The sequence below is a fragment of the Vitis vinifera genome, chromosome 18 (assembly GCF_030704535.1).
Source record: "Vitis vinifera cultivar Pinot Noir 40024 chromosome 18, ASM3070453v1".
NCBI classification, from domain to species: domain Eukaryota; kingdom Viridiplantae; phylum Streptophyta; class Magnoliopsida; order Vitales; family Vitaceae; genus Vitis; species Vitis vinifera.
Genome location: NC_081822.1, coordinates 30,524,257 through 30,546,737, shown reverse-complemented (window position 1 = coordinate 30,546,737; position 22,481 = coordinate 30,524,257). Strand labels below are relative to the sequence as shown.

Genomic DNA, 22,481 nt, shown 5'->3' with positions numbered 1-22,481 from the left:
ACCGAAGGATCCGGACATGTTTGCCCGGGGAAGTTGAGTCATCCTCTTCTCCCATTTGGCGGCAGGCCCCGGATGTGAAATATCCGGAAAAGGTGGAACGTCGGTTGGATATAATTGCGGCTGTGAGGCATCCGGAGAAAGTGGGACGTCGGCCGGACAGAATGGCGGCTGTGAGACATCCGGATAAAGTGGGATGTTGGCCGGATAGAATGGCGACTGTGAGACATCCGGATAAGGTAAAAAGTTGGTCGGGCAGAATTCTGGATGTGAGACATCCGGGTGGAATGAGCGATAATTTCCGTCTGGGTGGAATGAGCTGTGATTTCCATCCGGGTGGAATGAGCTGTGTCACGCGTTGCAAGGGGGACGTTTGTGTGTCCAAGGGAGAGGAAGCCACGTGACATTTTTTAGGGAGGATCCCACAATATGGTTACTTTCATAGCAATAGTAAAAACAACAAAGTTTAAGTCATCTTAGCTCTCATTTAAGTCATTTGATTTTCCTTCCTCTAATATGATGTCACTCCCATTGCATTAATGTCTTGTTTCTCTTTTTAGAAGAACCCAAATCTTTTTAACATTCAATTTATATAAATAACTTTTTTATTGTAAGTTACCAAGTGACCATAAAAAATATAATAAAAATAATGATATATAATTTTAATTTAAAAAATATAGTTGACAAACTTTTAATAGAAAGTAGCTTTTTGAAAAATTGTTTTAAAAATAGGTTATTTTTTAAAACAAATTTAAAGTGTTTTTTTTTTATAGATTGTTTTGAGCAACAATTGAAAATATAAAGAATATTTTGAAAACTTTTACATTGTACACAAGTGTAAAGTATATTTATAAAGAATAAGTTAAAAATATTATTTATTTATATTTGAGTTCTCAAATTAAATTTTGCTCTTAAAAATAATTGAAAACTATTTTTAAGAATTTTAAAAATTATTTTTTTAAAATTACTTTTGAAAATGTTGTAGATGGATATGATTTGGGAAGTATTATTAAAAATTATTTTTTATTTTTAAAAATAGAAAACTATTTTCCACACCTAAACTGAAAATATGTTTGATAACTTTTTTTTTTTGGACAGAAAATAGCTTTTCAAGGACTTATTCCAAAAACATATTGCTTTTTGAGATTTAAATTTTATTTAAATTTTTTTTGGTCATTTTTACTTATTTTCTAGAGGCTGTTATAAAAAATAATTATACAAATAAAAAAAATTAAAAATAAAGCTCTATAGATAAAAAGTTATTTTTAAAAAATATTTGGAGACACAAAATAAATTGAGAACATTCCAAGTTTTTAAATAAACTTTTATTTTAAAAAAAAAAAAATAGTAAAACCGTTTTTAAAAAATATTTTCAAAAATAATTTTTTAAAAACTACTTTTGAAAATATTCCCTTTTTAGAGCTTAGGTTATGTCAGAGAACTATTCTTAAAAAGATTTTTTAAACAAATACAAAAAAAAACATAAAAACACGTTATATTAGCAATTATTTCTACCGTAGGTTTTTGAGAATTATTATAAAAATAAGTTTTTCTATGAGAACTCATTTTAATTATTTCTAGATGTTTTCACTTAATTTTTTAAAATCATTTTAAAAAATAATTATATAAATATTGAGAATGATTAAAGATAAAATAAGAAAGATTTATTTTTAAGAAATATTGGAAAACACAAAATCAATGGAGAAGACTTCAAATATCCTGATAAAATTTTATTCTAAAAAATATCATTAAATTATTTTTGAAATTTATTTTTAAAATCTATCTTTTGAGTTCTATTTTTCTTTTTTATTTTATTTAATTTTTTTGAAAACTCTACCCAACAGGCCTAATATTCTCTAAGGTCATAAATCAGATATTGTGACAGAAGTGGCAGTCCAATCCAATTTCCACGTACAGTAAGCCGATAGCATCCAATGACAAAAGGTCCACACAACATGATCCACTAGGCCACAACCAAACATAGTGTTATCTCCATCTCAAGCCTCCCATTCTGCGGTACTGGTTCAGCCATGGCCCACTCTGGCATCCTTCCCCACGCCCATACTCCACTTCTGGACGATACCCTCGACAGCGCCGTCGACTACAAGGGCCGTCCGGCCAGGAGATGCAGCTCTGGCCGTTGGAGATCCGCATGCTTCATCATAGGTAACCACTGCTACCTCCAAAGCAATAATCACGGGGAAATTATTTGCTTGTGTGTTTGTCTACAGGTGTTGAAGTCGCTGAGAGATTTGCATACTATGGCATCGAGTCGAATCTTATAAACTACCTCACGGGTCGGCTGGGTCAGTCCATGGCCACAGCAGCTCAGAATGTGAATACGTGGTCCGGGACTGCGAGTATGCTGCCTTTGCTGGGGGCGTTTGTTGCAGATTCTTATGTGGGTCGATATCCCACCATTGTCATCGCTTCCCTTCTCTACATCCTGGTTTGTCATCTCCTTCTTTCTTCCATGATCGCATCTGTTTTGCTGTGTCTTTTTGTTGCAGTGATCATACCTAACCCAGGTCCCATTTCCTTTTACCACTGTAATGATCGATTCAAATGTCCTATGGTCTAGAAAATGAAGGTACACGGACTCTATTGTGCCAAAAGATGACCCAATAAAAGCTACTTTTATTCCTTTGTTTGTTTAAATTGCATTTCTAATTTTTCCCCATTTTCTTTACCAATATATTTTTTTTGGTTTTTCCTTGCAAAAGAACACGGATTTTTGTGTATATTAATAAATTGGGTATCTGATTCTTGATGGAGATGGAGCATTCGGTACTTGTTGGAACAATTTACAAATGGCTTTCAATAAAAGTGCAATTTGGCATCAACTTATTTGGCAGTAGAGAAGTTTGTGATATTTGATTCTCAATTCTTCTATCATCATTGTGATTTCTGTGAGGAAAGATTCAATCTTCTCATTTTCAAGTAGGATCGATGCTGGCACCTTCCATGTAGAAGAACCTCCTCATTTTCAAGATTTTTCTCGTCTTGGCTTGTTATGAAACAAGTTTTCAATGCCGTTAAGCAATCAGTCCCAGTTGATTCAAACTTGTAAAAGCTAGAATTCACACTTCTTTTCCCCTTGAATCAAATGTGTCTTCTTTTTTCTTAAGATGATATATATGGACTAGAGCTAGTTTTGGTTGAATGAATGAAGTAGGTATGCTGGGTTCTATTGAGTTTCAAATTTTCTAGTGCTCCAAACACTAGTTTGAGAATTCTTTGCAACCTTTTCATGGAAACATCACCTGTATTATGAGTTTATTGGCCTTCTCTTTGTTGAGATGTTTCTACCATTGGAATGGATAAAATGGATTGGTAGAGAACTTGTCTTAATCATTTGTTTTTGAGTTTCAGTTCTATCATAGAGCTTACTAGAGTTATTGAAAAGCTGGACTTATAGCAAGGAGAACTGTCAGTTCAAACCAGTCCAGCCATGAATTCACTTGGGTGATGCATGTTTAAGTAGAAAACCACTTGAAATTGTTCAACCCTATTCAACAGTAGTTTTTTCTATAGGTTGATATAGATTGTTGCTTCATTACTTAACAAGTTGTTCGGCCTCACTCAACTGGCTAGTCTGCGCTGGTTTTTCAAGGACTGACATTAATGGTAGCATGCTTAAACATGCTAGAGAGAACTTTTCCTTAGAAAGGATGCCCTGAAAAATGTTAGTTTTGATGTTTGGAAATGATTTATATGGGCTTTCTAGCATAGTATTTTAAGCTTCTGCATTGTTGAAATGATAAGTGGATTTCACTTTTGATTTTATGAATCACAGGGACTAGGCTTGTTAACGGTATCTGCTGTGCTTCCTTCTTTCAATCCTTCTCACTGCCAAACTGACAAAGAAATATCATCCTGTTCCCCTCCGATGTTACAAGTAATCCTCTTCTTTTTTGCTCTGTATCTGGTAGCTGTTGGGCAAGGTGGGCACAAGCCCTGTGTCCAAGCTTTTGGAGCTGATCAATTTGATGGAAAAAATCCAGAGGAGAGCAAAGCCAAAAGCTCATTCTTCAACTGGTGGTACTTTTGTATGAGCGGTGGTATTTTAATAAACTCCTCCATCTTGAACTACATCCAAGACAATCTCAATTGGGGTCTTGGATTCGGAATCCCCTGCACTACAATGGTGGCTGCACTGTTTGTTTTCTTGCTCGGTACCAAGACTTATCGTTATAGTGTTAAAGGGGATGAGAAGAACCCATTTCTGAAAATCGGTTGGGTCTTTGTTGCAGCAATCAAGAATTGGCATACAACAGATTCTTCTTTAACTGATGAAGAGGTAGCTCATGGAACCTGGCCTCATCAATGTTCTCACAAGTTCAAGTAAGAAAGGTTCAGTTTCTGCAATGGTATTGAAAAGGATAAAAGAAAATGCATACTTCTCAGCTAAAAGTTTGTGAGTTTCAAGATCTTACCTAGGCATTTCAAACCTTTGAACATCCTATAGACCCTATTTTGAAAATGACATGCAATTATTATAAAGTAACCTTTTTCCTTTTAATGCGTACACTTCCATTGAAATTTTACTTGCAGAAACCTCTCTATTGTGACAGGTTTCTCAACAAGGCCTTGCTTGCACCAGATGGTTCAAAGGAAGATGGAAAAGTGTGTAGTGTGAGTGATGTTGAAGAAGCAAAATCAGTTCTGAGGCTGTTTCCCATCTGGGCTTCCTGCTTAGCATTTGCTATTGTGTTTGCTCAGCCACCAACTTTCTTTACCAAGCAAGGAGTTACCATGGATAGATCAATTGGTTCGGGCTTTAAGGTACCGGCTGCCTCACTTCAATGCTTCATCAGCCTCTCCATCCTTCTCTTCGTCCCCATATATGACCGCATTTTGGTTCCTACCGCAAGAGTTCTAACCAGGAAACCCTCAGGCATAACAATGCTTCAGAGGATCGGAACTGGGATGCTTCTGTCTGTCATTGCCATGGTATTTGCAGCACTAGTTGAGGTCCAACGGCTCAAAACCGCCGAACAATATGGGCTGGTCGATATACCATATGCAACCGTTCCAATGGCGGTGTGGTGGTTGATTCCCCAATATGTGATATTTGGAGTTGCTCAAGTATTCACCATGGTTGGTCTGCAAGAGTTCTTCTATGATGAGGTCCCAAATGAACTAAGGAGTGTTGGTCTCTCCCTCTACCTCAGTATCTTTGGTGTAGGGAGCTTTCTGAGCAGCTTTCTCATCTCTGTTATCAACAAAACTACTGGTGGGGATGGCCAAACTAGCTGGTTCAATGATAATCTTAACCAGGCTCATCTTGATTACTTCTATTGGCTACTTGCTGGGCTGAGTACAGTAGGATTGTCCACCTACTTGTATTCTGCAAGATCTTACATTTATAATAGTACTAGTACAACATGAATGCCCTTCACCTTTATATTGTGTTTGTTTCAATTCTTGTGAATGTATTTTATATCTCAAAGTACATGCTGTTGACTTAACCACTCATCAGTAGTATTTTTATCCTCAATTGTCATGCCCCAAATCCCGTTCCAAGGGCGTGACGGTCATTTCACAAAGGCTCAAAGCGGAAATGATACAAACATTCATCTTGTAATTGAAATTTACCAATTACTAAATTGATGTTCGGAGTAATAGAACAAAAATTCTAAAATCTTCAAATTTAACTTTTAAACCAACATATCAACCATAGTATTTTTGTACAAGCAATTTCAAAACTTAATCAATAACCGACAATAATTAAATTCTAATATTTAACAAATTCCAAAAGGAAAGTTTTAACAAATGTATTAATAAGTCAAATTTATTATCATAATCATCACTTCTCGCCCAAAGGAAGGGTGCCTAAAATTTAACAACAAAGGAAATGAGTTCAAAACCCAATAAAGAACATTAATATAGTTTCATGGACCAAATAGTTTCAATTATGCTTATAAATAGGAGATACAATATATATTCATTTTCATAAAAACTTTTGAATTAAACATGTTAATATATTCAAAACTTTTCAACAAAACTTTCTTATATCCATTTTAAATAATTTCACATCAAAACTAAATCAAATACATCCAAAATCAATTTCCAATTTCTTGTAAGGAAACAATGAAGACAATCATTATATTTTTATTAATTTATCTTTATGTTTCTTCTCTTTTTTTTTTAAATAAAAAAAACTTTTATACAAAAGTAATGCATTTTTAAAAAAAAAAAAGAAAGTAAATTTACTTTATGTCTTTAAAAAATCATTTTTAAAGATTTTAAAATTTGAGATGGTAAAATATTTTTAATACTTTGATTTTTTAAAATAATTACTTTCATAATGTAAAGTTGGAAGAGGTCGTGTTTGTTATATAAAAGTTATAGCCATTTTATGATCTTAAAAGTAGTGTATTATAAATATGAACAATTATGTTTTAGGGATGAATAAAGTTGATAATGAACTTAAGGTTCAAAAAAGATGCAAAATTCCACTCAAAGAATGGTAAACATTTATAATTCCGTGAAATGATCTGAATTTTTTAAAATACCAAGTTGAATTGAAAAATAATATTCAAATTGTATAAGAAGAATTTTTATTGTGTATCAGTGTTATATCATTTATGGTGCACCATACTCGTTATTTATTTATGGGACAATTGTGTTTTGGACCCAGTTGGGTTCAAAAATTAAGCTTTGGCACATGAAAGTTATATAATTAATGGGAATGATATAAAATGTGAAGAAACTTTAAAACTATTTTGAGTATTTTCTATCACAATGTTTAACAAACTTTTTGATTTTAATTTTTTTAATAATTATTATGAAATTTTATTATTTTTTGAAAACTAATTTTTTTTTAAATATATTCTAAAAATATATCATTTAAAAAAAATAATTTTGACATATTTTTAGTTATTTTTTACATACATAATTTAAAAAAAATATATTTTTCAAGATGTTTCATTTTTAAATAATAATAATAATAATTTATTTTTATTTTTTTGGAAAATGATGTATTTTTTTTTCCAAATCACTAAATTAAATTAAAATTTATGAAGGTTTACAAAATGAATAAAATTTAAATTAATGTTTTTCTACTCTTTTTTTATAGATAATAAAGGTTATTTTTGAAAAAATAAAAAATCCATATCCTTTTTCTCAATTTCCACATTTTGATTACTGAGTTTAAATATTAAACTTATATGGACCAAAACTTAATTTTTGGGCCAAATTAGGTCCAAAACATAATTATTCCAATTTTTTTTTTTGAAAATTTGATTTAAAAATATGTTAATTTTTTAAAAACAAATTTGAAGTGTTTTTTGTAGAATGTTTTGAGCAACAGAACTTTTGAACTCTATACATGTGTAGAGAATATTTATAAAGAATAAGTTAAAAATCTATTTTTTTTTTAATATTTGAGTTCTCAAATTAAATTTTGTTCTTAAAAACAATAGAAAACTATTTTTAAAAATTTAAAAATTATTTTTTAAAAATTTAAAAATTATTTTTTAAAAATTTAAAAATTATTTTTTAAAAATTATTTTTGAAAATGTTGCAAATCTATCCTAAGAACCGATTTGGGAACTATTGCTAAAATTATTTTTTGTTTTTAAAAATAGAAAACTATTTTCCACACTTAAAAATATGTGTGATATTTTTTTTGGCAAAAAATAGTTTTTTAAGTACTTATTCAAAAAACATACTGCATTTTGAGATTTAAATTTTATTTAAATTTTTTTGTTGCTTTTACTTATTTTCTAGAGTTTGTTATAAAAAATAACCATATAAATAAAAAAAGAATAAAAATAAAGCTCTAGATAAAAAGTTATTTAAAAAAAATATTTAAAGATACATAAAATAAATTGAGAACATTTCGAGGTTTTAAATAGATTTTTATTTTATAAAAAATAGCAAAACTATTTTTAAAAAATATTTTAAAATATTCCTTTTTAGACCTTATTTTATGTCAAAAAATTATAGTCAAAAATAATTTTTTTAAATACAAAAGAAAAAAAACATAAAAACATGTTTCATTAGAATTATTTCTACAATAGGTTTATGAGAATTATTATAAAAATAAGTTTTTCTATGAGAACGTATTTTAATTATTTCTAGTTGTTTTCACTTCATTTTATAGAATCATTTAAAAAAATAATTATATAAATATTGAGAGTGAATAAAGATAAAATAAAAAAGATTTATTTTTAAGAAATATTGGAAAACACACTATCAATGGAGAAGACTTCAAATATCCTAATAAAATTTTATTATAAAAAATATCATAAAATTATTTTTGAAATTTATTTTTAAAAGCTATCTTTTAGTTCTATTTTTTATTTTTATTTTTATTTTTATTTTATTTTATTTTTGTGAAAACTCTACCCAATAGACCTAATATTCTCTGAGGTAATAAATCAAATACTGTGACAGAAGTCGCAGTCCAGGACCCATTCATTCCTTTTTTGGGTTCCAAGTTTCAACCCAATTTCAAGTTTTCAACTACCTTGTAGGCTTGGGAGTGGGGCAAAACGTCCAATCCAATTTCCACGTACAATAAACCAATAGCATTTATTGACAAAAGGTCAACACAACATCACATATCTCCAGCTCAAGCCCCCCATTCTGCGGTACTGGTTCAGCCATGCCTCATTCTGGCATCCTCCCCCACGCCCATACTCCACTTCTGGACGACACCCTCAACAGCGCCGTCGACTACAAGGGCCGTCCGGCCAGGAGATGCAGCTCTGGCCGTTGGAGATCCGCATGCTTCATCATAGGTAACCACTGCTAACTCAAAAGCAGTAATCACAGAGAAATTATTTGCTTATGTTCATGTCTACAGGTGTTGAAGTTGCTGAGAGATTTGCATTTTATGGCATAGAGTCGAATCTTATAAACTACCTCACGGGTCGGCTGGGTCAGTCCATGGCCACAGCTGCCCAGAATGTGAATACGTGGTTCGGGACTGCGAATATGCTGCCTTTGCTGGGGGCGTTTGCTGCAGATTCTTATGTGGGTCGATATCCCACCATTGTCATCGCTTCCCTTCTCTACATCCTGGTTTGTCATCCCCTTCTTTCTTCTAGATCACATTTGTTTTGCTGTGTTTTTTTGTTGCAGTGATCATACCTAACCCAGGTCCCATTTCCTTTTACCACTGTAATGATTGATTCAAATGTGTTATGGTCAGAAAATGAGGGTACAATGACTATTTTGTGCCAAAAGATGACCAATAAAAGCTACTTTCATTCCTTCGTTTGAATTGCATTTCTAATTTTTCCCCATTTTCTTTACCAATATATATATTTTGGTTTTTTCTTGCAAAAGTACCCGAATTTTTGTATATATTAGTAAATTGGGTATCTGATTCTTGATGGAGATGGAGCATTAGGTCATTGTTGGAACAATTTACAAATGGCTTTCAATAAAAGTGCAATTTGGCATCGACTTATTTGGCAACTTGGTAGAGAAGTTTGTGGTATTTGATTCTCAATTCTTCTATCATTATTGTGATTTCTGGGAGGAAAGTATCAATCTTCTCATTTTTCAAGTAGGATCAATGTTGGCACCTTCCATGTAGAGAGAACCCCTTATTTTCAAGATTTTTCTTGGCTTGGGTTGTTATGAAACAAGTTGTCAATGCCATTAAGCAATCAGTCCCAGTTGATTCAAACTTATAAAAGCCAGAATTCACACTTCTTTTCCCCTTGAATCAAATGTGTCTTCTTTTTTTTTAAGATGATATATATGGACTGGAGCTAGTTTTGGCTGAATGAATGAAGTTGGTATGGTGGGTTCTATTGAGTTTGAATTTTCTAGTGCTCCAAACACTAGTTTGAGAATTCTTTGCGGCCTTTTCATAACAACATCACCTGTATCACGAGTTTATTGACCTGCCCTTTGTTGAAATGTTTCTAACACTGGAAGGAATAGAATGGATTGGTGCAGAACTTGTCTTAAACATTTCCTTTTAAAGACAAAAACTCTGTTTTTGAGTCTCATTTCTGTCATACTGCTTACTAGAGTTCTTCAAAGCTAGGCTTATAGCAAGGGGAACTGTCAGTTCAATCCAAACCCACCATAAAATCATCTGGGTGATGCATATTTAAGTGGAAAACCATTTGAAATTATGAAACACTCAACAGGTTGTTCGACCCTATTCTGTTGTGGAGCATGCATGATATGCATATTGAACCCAAATCTTACAAGTTTAAGCTTTTAGGAAAATTGGTTGTTCAACATGGTATTAGAGTCAGGGTCATGGGTTTGAGTCATGGGAACGTTATGTTGGGAGAGGGATTTTTGGGGTGCAACAATTCCGTTTTTAAGCCCAAGGATGAGTCACCCAAATGATGGTTCTTAGAATAGGCCTGCAGGGTGTAATGTCGAATGCCATAAAAGGTTTAGCCTACCCTTGCTAAGCACCAATTAGTTTTTAGATGAGATGGTCAAAGCTTGATCCAAGAATTGGAATCAAAGTTTGGTTTGGTGTGAGGTTGTGGGTTTGACACACCTATCCCCAATTTGCATGTTTATTTCTCCATCTGCTATCTCCTCCCCCCCTTTGCAGTGCTATGGTATCTCTCCTCGTAAAGGTTGATATAGATTGTTTTTCTGGCTAGTCCGCCCTGGTTTTTCAAGAACTGACATTAATGGTAGCATGCTTAAACATGCTAGAGAGAACTTTTCCTTAGTAAGGATGCCCTGAAAATGTTGGTTTTGACATTTCGAAATAGTTTATGTGGGCTTTCTAGCATAGTATTTTAAGCTTCCGCAGTGTTGAAATGATAAGTGGATTTCACTTTTGATTTTATGAATCACAGGGACTAGGCTTGTTAACGGTATCTGCTGTGCTTCCTTCTTTCAATCCTTCTCACTGCCGAGCTGACAAAGAAATATCATCCTGTTCCCCTCCGATGTTACAAGTAATCCTCTTCTTTTTTGCTCTGTATCTGGCAGCTGTTGGGCAAGGTGGGCACAAGCCCTGTGTCCAAGCTTTTGGAGCTGATCAATTTGATGGGCAAAATCCAGAGGAGAGCAAAGCCAAAAGCTCATTCTTCAACTGGTGGTACTTTTGTATGAATGGTGGTATTTTAATAAGTTCCTCCATCTTGAGCTACATCCAAGACAGTCTCAATTGGGGTCTTGGATTCGGAATCCCCTGCACTGCAATGGTGGGTGCACTGTTTGTTTTCTTGCTCAGTACCAAGACTTATCGTTATAGTGTTAAAGGGAATGAGAAGAGCCCATTTGTGAGAATCAGTCAGGTGTTTGTTGCAGCAATCAAGAATTGGCATACAACAGATTCTTCTTTAACTGATGAAGAGGTAGCTTGTGGAACTCGGCCTCGTCAATGTTCTCACAAGTTCAAGTAAGAAAGCTTCAGTTTCTGCAATGATATTGAGAAAGATAAAAGAAAATGCATACTTCTCAGCTAAAAGTTTGTGAGTTTCAAGATCTTACCTAGGCATTTCAAACCTTTGAACCCTATAGACCCTATTTTGAAAATGACATGAAATTATTATAAAGTAACCTTTTTCCTTTTTATGCGTACACTTCCATTGAAATTTTACTTGCAGAAACCTCTCTATTGTGATAGGTTTCTCAACAAGGCCTTGCTTGCACCAGGTAGTTCAAAGGAAGATGGAAAAGTGTGTAGTGTGAGTGATGTCGAAGAAGCAAAATCAGTTCTGAGGCTGTTTCCCATCTGGGCTTCCTGCTTGGTATTTGCTATTTTGATTGCTCAGCCACCAACTTTCTTTACCAAGCAAGGAGTTACCATGGATAGATCATTTGGTTCAGGCTTTAAGGTACCGGCTGCCTCACTTCAATGCTTCATCAGCTTCTCCATCCTTCTCTTTGTCCCCATATATGACCGCATTTTGGTTCCTATAGCAAGAGTTTTAACCAGAAAACCCTCTGGCATAACAATGCTTCAGAGGATTGGAACTGGGATGTTTTTGTCTATCATTGCCATGGTATTTGCAGCACTAGTTGAGGTCCAACGGCTCAAAACTGCCGAACAATACGGGCTGGTTGATATGCCAAATGCGACCATTCCAATGGCGGTGTGGTGGTTGATTCCCCAATATGTGATATTTGGAGTTGCTCAAGTATTCACCATGGTTGGTCTTCAAGAGTTCTTCTATGATGAGGTCCCAAATGAACTAAGGAGTGTTGGTCTCTCCCTCTACCTCAGTATCTTTGGTGTAGGGAGCTTTCTGAGCAGCTTTCTCATCTCTGTTATCAATAAAACTACTGGTGGGGATGGCCAAACTAGCTGGTTCAATGATAATCTTAACCAGGCTCATCTTGATTACTTCTATTGGCTACTTGCTGGGCTGAGTACAGTAGGATTTTCCACCTACTTGTATTCTGCAAGATCTTACATTTATAATAGTACTAGTACAGCATGAATGCCCGTCAGCTTAACATTGTGCACCATACTCGTCATTTTTTTTCCCTGCGAGCTTTTAATTCCCTGGTTATTGATTTTTTTTTAAATATTTAAAAATAAATAAAATAAAAAGATAAATTAAACTTGGAAAAAGTAAAACCTTGATTTGAAAAGTTTATTTTAATATATACTTTTTAATTATTTTTCAATACAAAATTTAAAATAAAAATATTTAAAATTATTTTTTAAATCATTTCAACATGATTTTTTTATTTATTTCATATAATGACAATATATATATATATATATATAATATGGAAGTTCTAAAATATATACAAAAATTATAAAAGAAAACTCTTCCTTTCAAACATATGACCATTACATTTTAGAAATGTTATTATTAATATTAAATTTTAATGAAAATTTGGATAGTTACTTTTGACAACTTTGTTAAAATGTTATATTATTATTAATAAAACAGAATAGGAAAATAAAACTAAAAATAAATTTAAATTATGGAAAATATTGGTTTTTAATTAACTTATTCAATTATAAAATATAAAAATTAATTTAAATTTTAAAATTTTAAAAATTAAAAAGATATAACTAATATTAATATATTCATTTTTTTTCCTTTTTCAATTTTTTTTTCTAATATATTGTTTATATAAGATTTTTTTTATGATACTTTTAAATAAAAGATAATATTAATGAAAGGAGTTATATCTCAAAATTTAATAAAAAAAGTGTTACTTTAATTATTTCTAAATACTATTTTTTTCTTATGATTTTTTAATACAAATATATATTTTTTATTTTCATAATTTTATTTTTTATTTTTTGATACAATCTAGAAAGTTAAAATAGATTATATTGATAGTATTAAAATGTTTAAAAAATTATGCTTATTTTAAAATTATTAAAAAGGAAAAGGTTTTTGTTAAGCTATTATTCCAATTTTTGTATTAGTAAAATATAAATATAAGAAAATGATTATAATAATAAAAATAATATGAAAAATAAGAAAATAATTATTATAATAACTATAATAATCTTATGAAAAGAGAAATAAGAAAATATTTAAAAAAAAATTAAAGAGGGAATTGAAATGGTGAAATAAAGGTGACACTTAAAGAGTAAAAGGATGAGAATACACACCATTTTTTTAATTCCTTCAAGCATATGTTTTATCAATTATGCTAAATATATGAATCTTACTAGGGATGACATTGGGGTAGGTTTGGGACAAGCCACGCTATCTCAATCCAATTTCATTTATTTAAAATAATTTTCATCGCGGTCTCAATAAAAAAAATTAAATGGTGTGATTTAAAAAAAATTTTTTTTAAAAAATTATTTTTAAAATTTTTAATTACATTAAAATAAATATACTTTATAAATAATTAAATTATTATAATTTTTGATAATTTATTTTATTAAAAAGTATTTTATTATTATCTATATACTAAAAATAGCAAAATAAAAATAAAAATAAATTAATTTTATATATAATTGAGACAGGACAAGACAATATCCAAACCTACCTTGAACCCATCCCCGGTTTAAAAAAAATGTCAAACTCATTCCAAACCTATTTATTTAAATTTCAGTCATGTCCCATTGGAGATGGATAGGATAGGGACCTAAAAAACCTACCTTATTTCCATCCTTAAACCTTATCATTATGTCCTTTAATTATCCCTAAGACATGACATTTATTTGAGATGATTAAATATTAATAGTAGAAAATTCAATTGAGATCAAAGTGGAATGATCTCAGATGACATAATTGATCTAACACTTATTGAGGTTGGATTATTCGTAGTATTGAATCATTGATCAAACACAATATAAATGGTTCTAATTTAAGATGTGAAATGAGACATCATCTCAGTCATCATCTTTTATAAAAGGTAACCCATTAAATTAAATTGATAGAAAATTAAAATGCCTTTAAATTTATGCATTAAAATACTTTTTTATAAAAGTAACTTAAATCATTACCCAAACATGTATTGATTTTGACATATGAAAGGCAATCGGATATCGATTTTTCTATTCAAGGAGTAATCTCATGCGACTAGTAACATATACATAAGAGACAGTGATATTGACTGCTTGATTTAAATGTAATAAAAGAAAAGCAAGTAAAGAGAATTGCTTTATTGGAGCCGTGTTTGATTAATCTTGATGGATTATATGATTAATTCACTAAAGAAGTACAAGTTAGTGTTAGTGACACTTGTGATAGAGAGGTTTGTGTATAATGCAAAGGTTGCACACGATCTTGTAATGATCTGCACCAAATCATATAGATATTATCCGCTTTGAACCCAAAATAACTCTTACGACTTTAAAACACATCTATAAGGTTAAAAAGAGTCTATACTCATATGACTTTATGAACTTTTCTACTTATTCGATGTAGAATTTTACAAACACCCCCTATGCAAACATAATGCCTTTGTTGTGTCCTGTGAGATTATGAGGTCAAATAGACAAACACCCTATATGAGGCCAAACAAATCCCCATATTGAGGTTGGGGATTGACTTTGATATTTTTTTGTAATGACAATGTTATATATGCATGAGGGGAGGAGGGGCGGCGGTGGTGTTTGTGGCATCCCACGTCGGATAGGGGTAAAAGTTCTTGATATTATATAAGTATGAATTATTTTTAACATTGTAGATGCGTTTTAAATCCATGAGGTCCTCTTTGGACCTAGAATGAATAATATCTATACGATTGAGAGTAATAACATATTTCCATTGACTTAATTTCTATCCAAAGCTCATGAAATTTGGTGTAAATACATCTAATTATCATTAATTTCAAATTTCATTGATTAACATTCCTATAAATTTATTTCACTTATAAAATTAATTTTTAAAAAGATTTTTTTACATGGATTCACCATTTTTGTTTGGATGTTGAAAAGGTGAATTTATGTAAATTTATCCTATCAAACTTTCTTGAAAAGAAATTAGATGTCTTTTAGTTTATATTTATTTATTTATTTTTCAAAATTTTCTTTTAATTTGAGTCATTTGTATAAACAACCCTTAAAGAGGAGAGAGGGAGATCATTGACTAAATAGTCTAACCAATATATATATATATATATATATATATATATTAATTATTTTTTTCATATAAAAGAGTTAAATAAGTGACTTTCTTTTCGTGTTCTTGATGGTAAAATCAAATATGATGGAAAATTGCATTTTATTTTATTTCTCTTGTATTTTTCATAAGTGAAGATACCCTGAATAAAAAGTTGAATAAAACCAAATAGTCATATTAACCCTTGTGTAGACCCCCATTTGGGCTTGCTTTTATGCAGCCATTTTTGACAGGTATGGCCATCTAGGGTGGCCACGTGTCAATCTCTGGTTGGCTGTTGGGGCACCAGAGTGGTGTTTTGATGGCCAACCAGAGGTCGACACGTGTCCAAAGAATCTGCAAAAAGCTGCAGACGGTTAGAGGAGCGGGAGCAGCTGCTTGGTCTGGATTCTGGGCCGTTGGAGATTTTTTCAGGGGGGGAGATGCTTTTCCATTAGAGAGGGGGGCTGCAGAGATCTTTTGGGAGGGAAGCTTTTGGTTTGGTTGTTTCGGGGAAGAAAGCTGGAGGAGAGAGAGAGAAGGAAAAAGAGAAGAGGAGGTGAGGCTTTTTCCTGGAGTTTAGGCTGCTAGAGAGGGTTTTTTTTTTCAGAGAGTTTTTGAGCTAGTTGCAGACTGTGAAGCTCGAGGGAAGACACCTTAGAGGGAAGAGAACCATAGAGATAACAGAGCATATTTCTGGAGAGATTTCCTGGAGCTTAGGCTACTACGGAGGGAAGGCTTAGAGGAGTTTAGCTAGAGAAGAAGGAACTTTCTGGGGCTGCAAGTCTGAGGGATTCCAGGGAGAGTTTTCCATGAGAGAGAGGTGAGAGGAACTGGGGAGTACCTTTTCTGGAGAGGCTACTAGTTACAGGAAAGGTAGCTTGCTGGCTCCATGGATTTTTGAGGGTGAAGCTTGAAGAAGGAGAGAACAGGAAGAGAGTAGCTGCAGGTAAGTTTGAGGTGAGTTTCTTGCTTACTTTGATTCATATATTTCTCATCTCTTTCCCATTTTGATTTACTCTACATTGCTCGCCAATTTGAGTTGGATAATATGGATTACATGCTGAATTTATTGGTTTTTGGATCCTTTCTTATGCTCTGTTGCTGTTGATCTTACTGTCATTTCTTGTGGTTTGGTTTGGAGCTAGTGGGACTCTGTTTTTCATACACTCTGTAAGTCTAGCTTAAGATCTCCTCACCTGTATGAGCCCATGGATGTCACCTGAAATGAGGCTTTATACATTCATGCTTTACCTGATTCCCAGTCCATCATTCTCTCAATTTTCACTCTGGTCTCTGCCTTTGTTTTCATTCCTTTGATTTTGCTGTGGTTGTGGTGTTAAATATCTCATTTGGGATTGGCTATCATCGTTTGGAGGTGGGGTGTCTCTGAGAGAGCCTCATGAGGGTCACTTTCCATACAGTTGAGTATTTCTGAGTGCCTGAAAAGCTAAGTAGATCGCATTGGACGTCCAGAGGAAAGAAACTTGAGCTAAATCCTCGTGAGAATGAGTATATTGTGAATGCTTTGGCCGATGCCTTTACTGTGTCTATAGATGCACCATTTCTGCTGAATCTGGAATGTGGACATTTATTCTGAGTTTGGGTCATTATTGACTCACTGCTCAGGGAGTTGTTGAATTATTCTGCTCAGAATTGGTGACTGCCATACCTGGGCATTAGTATTGCCTCTTGACTGCTGATGGTTCATGCATCTATACTGCTGGAGTTGAGCAGGGTGATCACCAAAATGGGTTGTAGTTCAGGAAATCGAATCAGGAAGTCCTTCTTGGAAGACTGTGATCTTCGTCATGATTCAAACTTCATACGCATTGAAACTACATGCTACCCCATGGGAGATTGTTGTGCCACCCCCTCTAGATGTATTTTCAAATTCGAATCCTCAAAGTCAAGCTTGAAGAGTTCATCGCCTTGGGAATCTCTCAGTTTCTGGGCATGATACAGAGGAGGCAGTTATACTGGACCTTATGCCAAACCCAGGTCGTGGTGGGTACATACCCCATTAGTGCCCCAATATCCTTTTTGGGCGTTTTTGTGATGAGAACTCTTGTGCTCGAAGAAAGTCTTTTAGCAGGATACAATCACTAAAAGAATGATGGCCATTGAGGAAATGGCATGCATGGATGCTCTCTGCAATGACAAGACAGGAACATTGACCTTGAACAAGTTGACTGTTGACTGAAGCCTTATTGAAGTGATTACAGAAAGTGTGGAGCACTCCTCAGGTGACGTTGCTTGGGTTTCATCCTGTTGTAATAGTGGTGATAATTCCATAATAGCTACAGAAGGTTCTAGTTACATACAGTGAGGGACCATAATGAAACAACAATGATGAATGGGTGTTTCTCTCGATGGGTCCCGCGCATGCTTTATAATGAATGGGAAAAGGTCATGGGATGTTACAGAGGAAACTTACTCAAGGAAATGCTGTAAATCTGTGGAAAAGAAAAACTGGGAATAGGCAACCCGTTCAGTCATGCATGGCTCCACATCTCCGTACCCATACTTCTATTTCCTAACACCCCCAAACCTGTTTTCCCTCTCTCTACACCACAACCCTTCCCATACCCATTAAACCCATTTCTCCCAACATCCCTCTCGCTCATTTTCTCATAACTTCCTTCACCCATTCCTCCTTCCCATTTCCTCACCGGATGCATGCATGGCCATGCAGGGTTCCAGGTAATTGAGCTGCTCCAAAGTTCAGGAAACTGAGGGTTGGACATCTCAAGTCAACATTGATGGGATTAATGGCCTTCTCATGTCAGTCAGATCAGTCATAATCACGCCCCGGATATTGCTACAGTCATCCAATATGGTGACATCCTCAAGCCTTGCAGTAGAATCCCTCAAACTAGGGAAGATGATACCATTGGTGCGTTGGCTAACGTAGCAGAACTCAAACCTCAGCTTGATGATAGCATGTTTCTGAATTGGGAGAAGCAAAAGATGAAAATGAAGAAGGGCAAGAATATGGGTACAAGGCTACAGAGAATACAGAGGATGATCAGAAAGGTCTCATGAATCTAGGCACTTCCAGGATAGAACGAAATAAAACAAGAGTCTTCTGATGATACCAGAGCTATAACTACTGATGACGCTGGATTGAAGTTGCAAGAGGAAGGAACGGATAATGAAATTAATGATGTCATGTTGGTGGGAGAGCCTGATCCCACAATTATCAGTGCGAACCTTGATGAGAAATTAGAGCATTCTGGTGAGGCAGAAGCAAAGAGGATTAATGCTAAATATGGCGTGCTGCCCAATGACCAATGTTTAACTGTTTTGGAGATGACAGTTTCGGTCATTTGGTTGATCTGTATGTTTGAAATCTACATTGTCAACGCCTTGATGAACTTGGCTCCCGCACTGAAGGTTCCTTCTATGAGCAGTTTGACAGTGCCGAAGCAGTTCACAGAATAGAGAATAGGTTGATTGAAAATCGTGAATTCCATCTACGGTATGCAGTGTCTGAGCGGACTGAATAGAACTTCTGGAGTACATGTGATGTTGGGTCTTACGAGCACTGTAGAAAGAAGTATGGAGTAGTGTGAACTTTTATGAGGAGGAGGTCCCACTGATGAGATTGCAGTTGAGGTCCTTATGGTTGCTGCACCACTTTCAGTGACTATCTCACGCCTGATCCAAGCATTCATATCCTGGGCCCACTTGCATGATTCTTGGAGCATTATGTCTTTGATTGGTCGGAAAGAGAAATCAAAAGGAATACAGAAAATATGAAAGGACGTGAGAACAAGAGGAGAGGGTTTTCATGAATCCAGAGAGTGACTGACACGACAAGGATTCTAGCGCGAAAGTGGAGCAGCCATGGTATGTTGGGCTACTCACCAGTAATGATAGAGAAATTCTTTTGGGGTATTGTGGTGCATGGTTTGAATTGATATCTGAACTCTCAAATAAGAGTAGCGACTCGAAGACTGTTGTTTGGTCCATGAGGGATCTCAGGGTTGATGATAATCTCGCTTTAGCCATTGTGGCTAAGGAGGGTACTGTTCTTCCTACCTTCACACGATATCCTAAAGGAGAAAGTCAATTCTACCCAGGCCAGGTTTCACGGTGATGGCTGAGGCAGTCTCTTATGCACTGGAAAAGACATTGGGATCCCTTGGCGTGCCGACCACGTCCACTTTAAGGCTTGGAGTCATGGCTTTTGGCATTTGACCCCTATCCCAGCTATGTCCAGAGGGACCAGGGAATTTGGGCAAGGTCAGCTTAATGGGATGCATGTATGAAATTCATTGCTAAGTGCGCCTCGGCGGTAGCTCTTGGCTTAGCCAGTTGCCACATGATTGAGATGCACCACGAGATTGAGCCACGAGTCCCATGTTGACAATTGAAAGGATCTTTTCTGTCTCCAACTGCAATGAAGGTGGCATGGATGAATGACCAAGTTACGGCCACCTTTGGGCCACGTGTTCTCTCTTCTTATTTCCTTATTCTTTGATTTTGAAAATAACTACCCGGAACCCCATTTCATAAATTCTTTTAAATCCTGGTATTCAAATAGTCTCAAGTCATCTAATCTTCCATCCTTAGAATTTTGGATACCAAAATCCCATTTTCAATAAAAATTTGGTTGCCATTTTTCTTCCGGCAAGCCACTTTTGCATTTTCTTTGTTTTTAAAATGTTTTTAAAATAAGCACGAATTAAATTCTGTAATTCCGAATGATGGAATTTATGGAATTGATTCATGCAAAATAAATGGGCTTTGGTGGGGGCCCTACATCAAATAATCTGCTTTAAAATAAAAATGAATTTGAATGAGATGTCATGCAAGCTATTGGTGTTTCTTTATCTGGTTTGATGATATGAGTGATATACTTTATGCTCATTACTATGCACTAATCCCATTTTGTGATAGCGCGTTGCCGTTTGCTGATCAGGTACGCATCCACTTTCACTTTGGTCATCCTCTGTTGCATATTCTGATACTCATATGTGCATGATTGATTCGAGTATTCATTGATTTTCTCATTGATTGCCATGTCAGCTTCATCTCATTAGTAGAGACCCGACTTTAGGGACTTAGAGGGGTGCTATGGTCTTTACCGTACCTTCCCGATAAGTAACCTGACCCCCGAACCCGATCCGGTTTTTCGTAGATCACCTTTTCCAAAATAAGGAGTCACACTTAGGGTTTTTCTTTCTTATTTTGTTTACCCTTTAAAAATAAAACAAAAATAAGTGGCGACTCCAAGTCATTTTCAAATAATCAATAAAAATCAATTTTTTCAAATAAAAATCGAGTTTTGCCATCGAGTGGGAAACACATTGAGCGAGTCGAAATGCGGGGTCCACAAAATGGCGACTCCACTGGGGATCATTAGAGGGTCAAGCTTGAACTTAGGATGAAGCAAATGTGGCTTTTGATGAGTCTATCAATGGATACTCACTTCTTGATTGCACATTGAGGGTTCCCGAGTTTTCACTTGGGACATTGACATGATTGATTGTATTGGTCGATTATCTTGATTGGGGATTTTGACACAGTGATTTTCTTTGTGCTTCATTGATATATTTTGTTTGAGATATTTGACATGCTGATTATGATGATTGATTCGTATTGATAGAGGATTCTGAGATAGCTATTTTCTCTGTGCTTCATTGCCATATTCGTTTGGGATATTGACATGCTGATTGTATTGATTGCCTATCTTATTTCGCTCAGCATAGTGATTCTGATATTTGCCATGATTATTCTGATCGCCTTGCATGTATGGATTCGTTGTTAGTTCGATTTGACATGTCGATTCTCTGGCTTATATATCATCTCGGTCGTCTTTGAGCATGGTATTCTTATCACTATTCATCTTGATTGTCACGACTTGTATGTATACATGATATATCCTGTACTCTGCCTGACTGCATGTCGCATGACTGCCCTTCTTCTACTTGATTGCATGTCGTTTGTCTATGTGGGTCTCACTTCTATCCCCCTACCTCCAACTCTCTTGGTATCGGTCATTCCTTTCATCTCGGCTCTCACTATTGCAAGTGTGAGACCTTCTGTGTGCTTGTTCTCTGACCGAGCCAGAGTTTAGGAGTAGGGTCTAGCGACGGGCTATATCGATGTACGGGAGCATTCTGGAGGAGAGCGACACTTTGATGTCGGGATGAGTCCGATCATTGAAGACCTGTATAGCCCGGAGCTAGGTTTCATGGATATTTGTGTGGCCAGTGTGTTTCCTTTCCCGTTTTAGTTTTCTAGGATTTTCGGATGCACCCACACCGTTCACTGTGCACTTTAGTCGACTATTGAGTGTTAGAGAGATGTGAGAGCTTTCACTATAGGAGCCCCCTGGGATGCGAGGTAGTGCATGTGTGGAGGTGATGACCACCTTGCATGGAAGCGCCCCGTCTCTTCGGAGGCGTGCAGAGGGTTGCGTATCGCCGGAGGGTACGATCGCTTCTGCTAGGGATCCTTTAAAGTCCATCCATATCCATTTAGAGCCACCTTCACCTCGTAGGTTGAGCCGTAGATCCTTCGATTAGGACTCCCTCCCTACACGTGGGTGCATCTGAGGGCCTTCAAAGCCTCTTTAGTTACAGTTCGGATCCAGTATTCCCTCTTTTTAGTCTCCAGTTGAGAGTGCTCGGAGATCGGTATGAGTCTGAGTATCGGTTGGATCACCTTTCATCTTGTCGCCTTAGTTTATGCTTTCACTCGATGGATTTATCATGCTTTCTCCCTAGGGCTCTTCGTTCCCATTTCTTGGCTCGACACACCTCTTCACTTTGTTGTCACTTACTGGACACTTTGGGATATGTTCATTGATCATCTTTTTATATTGCACACCTATCACGAGCTCAGTACCTCATCATTTGTTTGATTCTTGGTTCGATTTTCAACTCGATGCTCATATTTTCATTACAGAAAGGTGAAAGACACATTTTCATATTCACACCTTTTTCGAGAGATTCGCCTTGATCACCTTATCATTTTTTTATGGAGTTCGAGTTGAAGGTT

The 22,481-nt window shown here is 35.0% G+C and overlaps 1 protein-coding gene across 1 annotated transcript; it reads left to right on the top strand.

Annotated features, from left to right (window-relative positions):
* The first annotated feature begins 1,910 nt into the window (after positions 1 to 1,910).
* On the top strand, positions 1,911 to 12,402 carry LOC100266627 (uncharacterized). Its single transcript, XM_002265956.5, has 8 exons — positions 1,911 to 2,163; positions 2,229 to 2,446; positions 3,794 to 4,341; positions 4,572 to 5,317; positions 8,610 to 8,747; positions 8,813 to 9,030; positions 10,794 to 11,341; positions 11,570 to 12,402. The coding sequence occupies exons 1-8, from the start codon at positions 2,028 to 2,030 to the stop codon at positions 12,384 to 12,386; spliced, it is 3,369 nt and encodes a 1,122-aa protein (XP_002265992.3). The 5' UTR covers positions 1,911 to 2,027; the 3' UTR covers positions 12,387 to 12,402.
* The last annotated feature ends 10,079 nt before the right edge of the window (positions 12,403 to 22,481 follow it).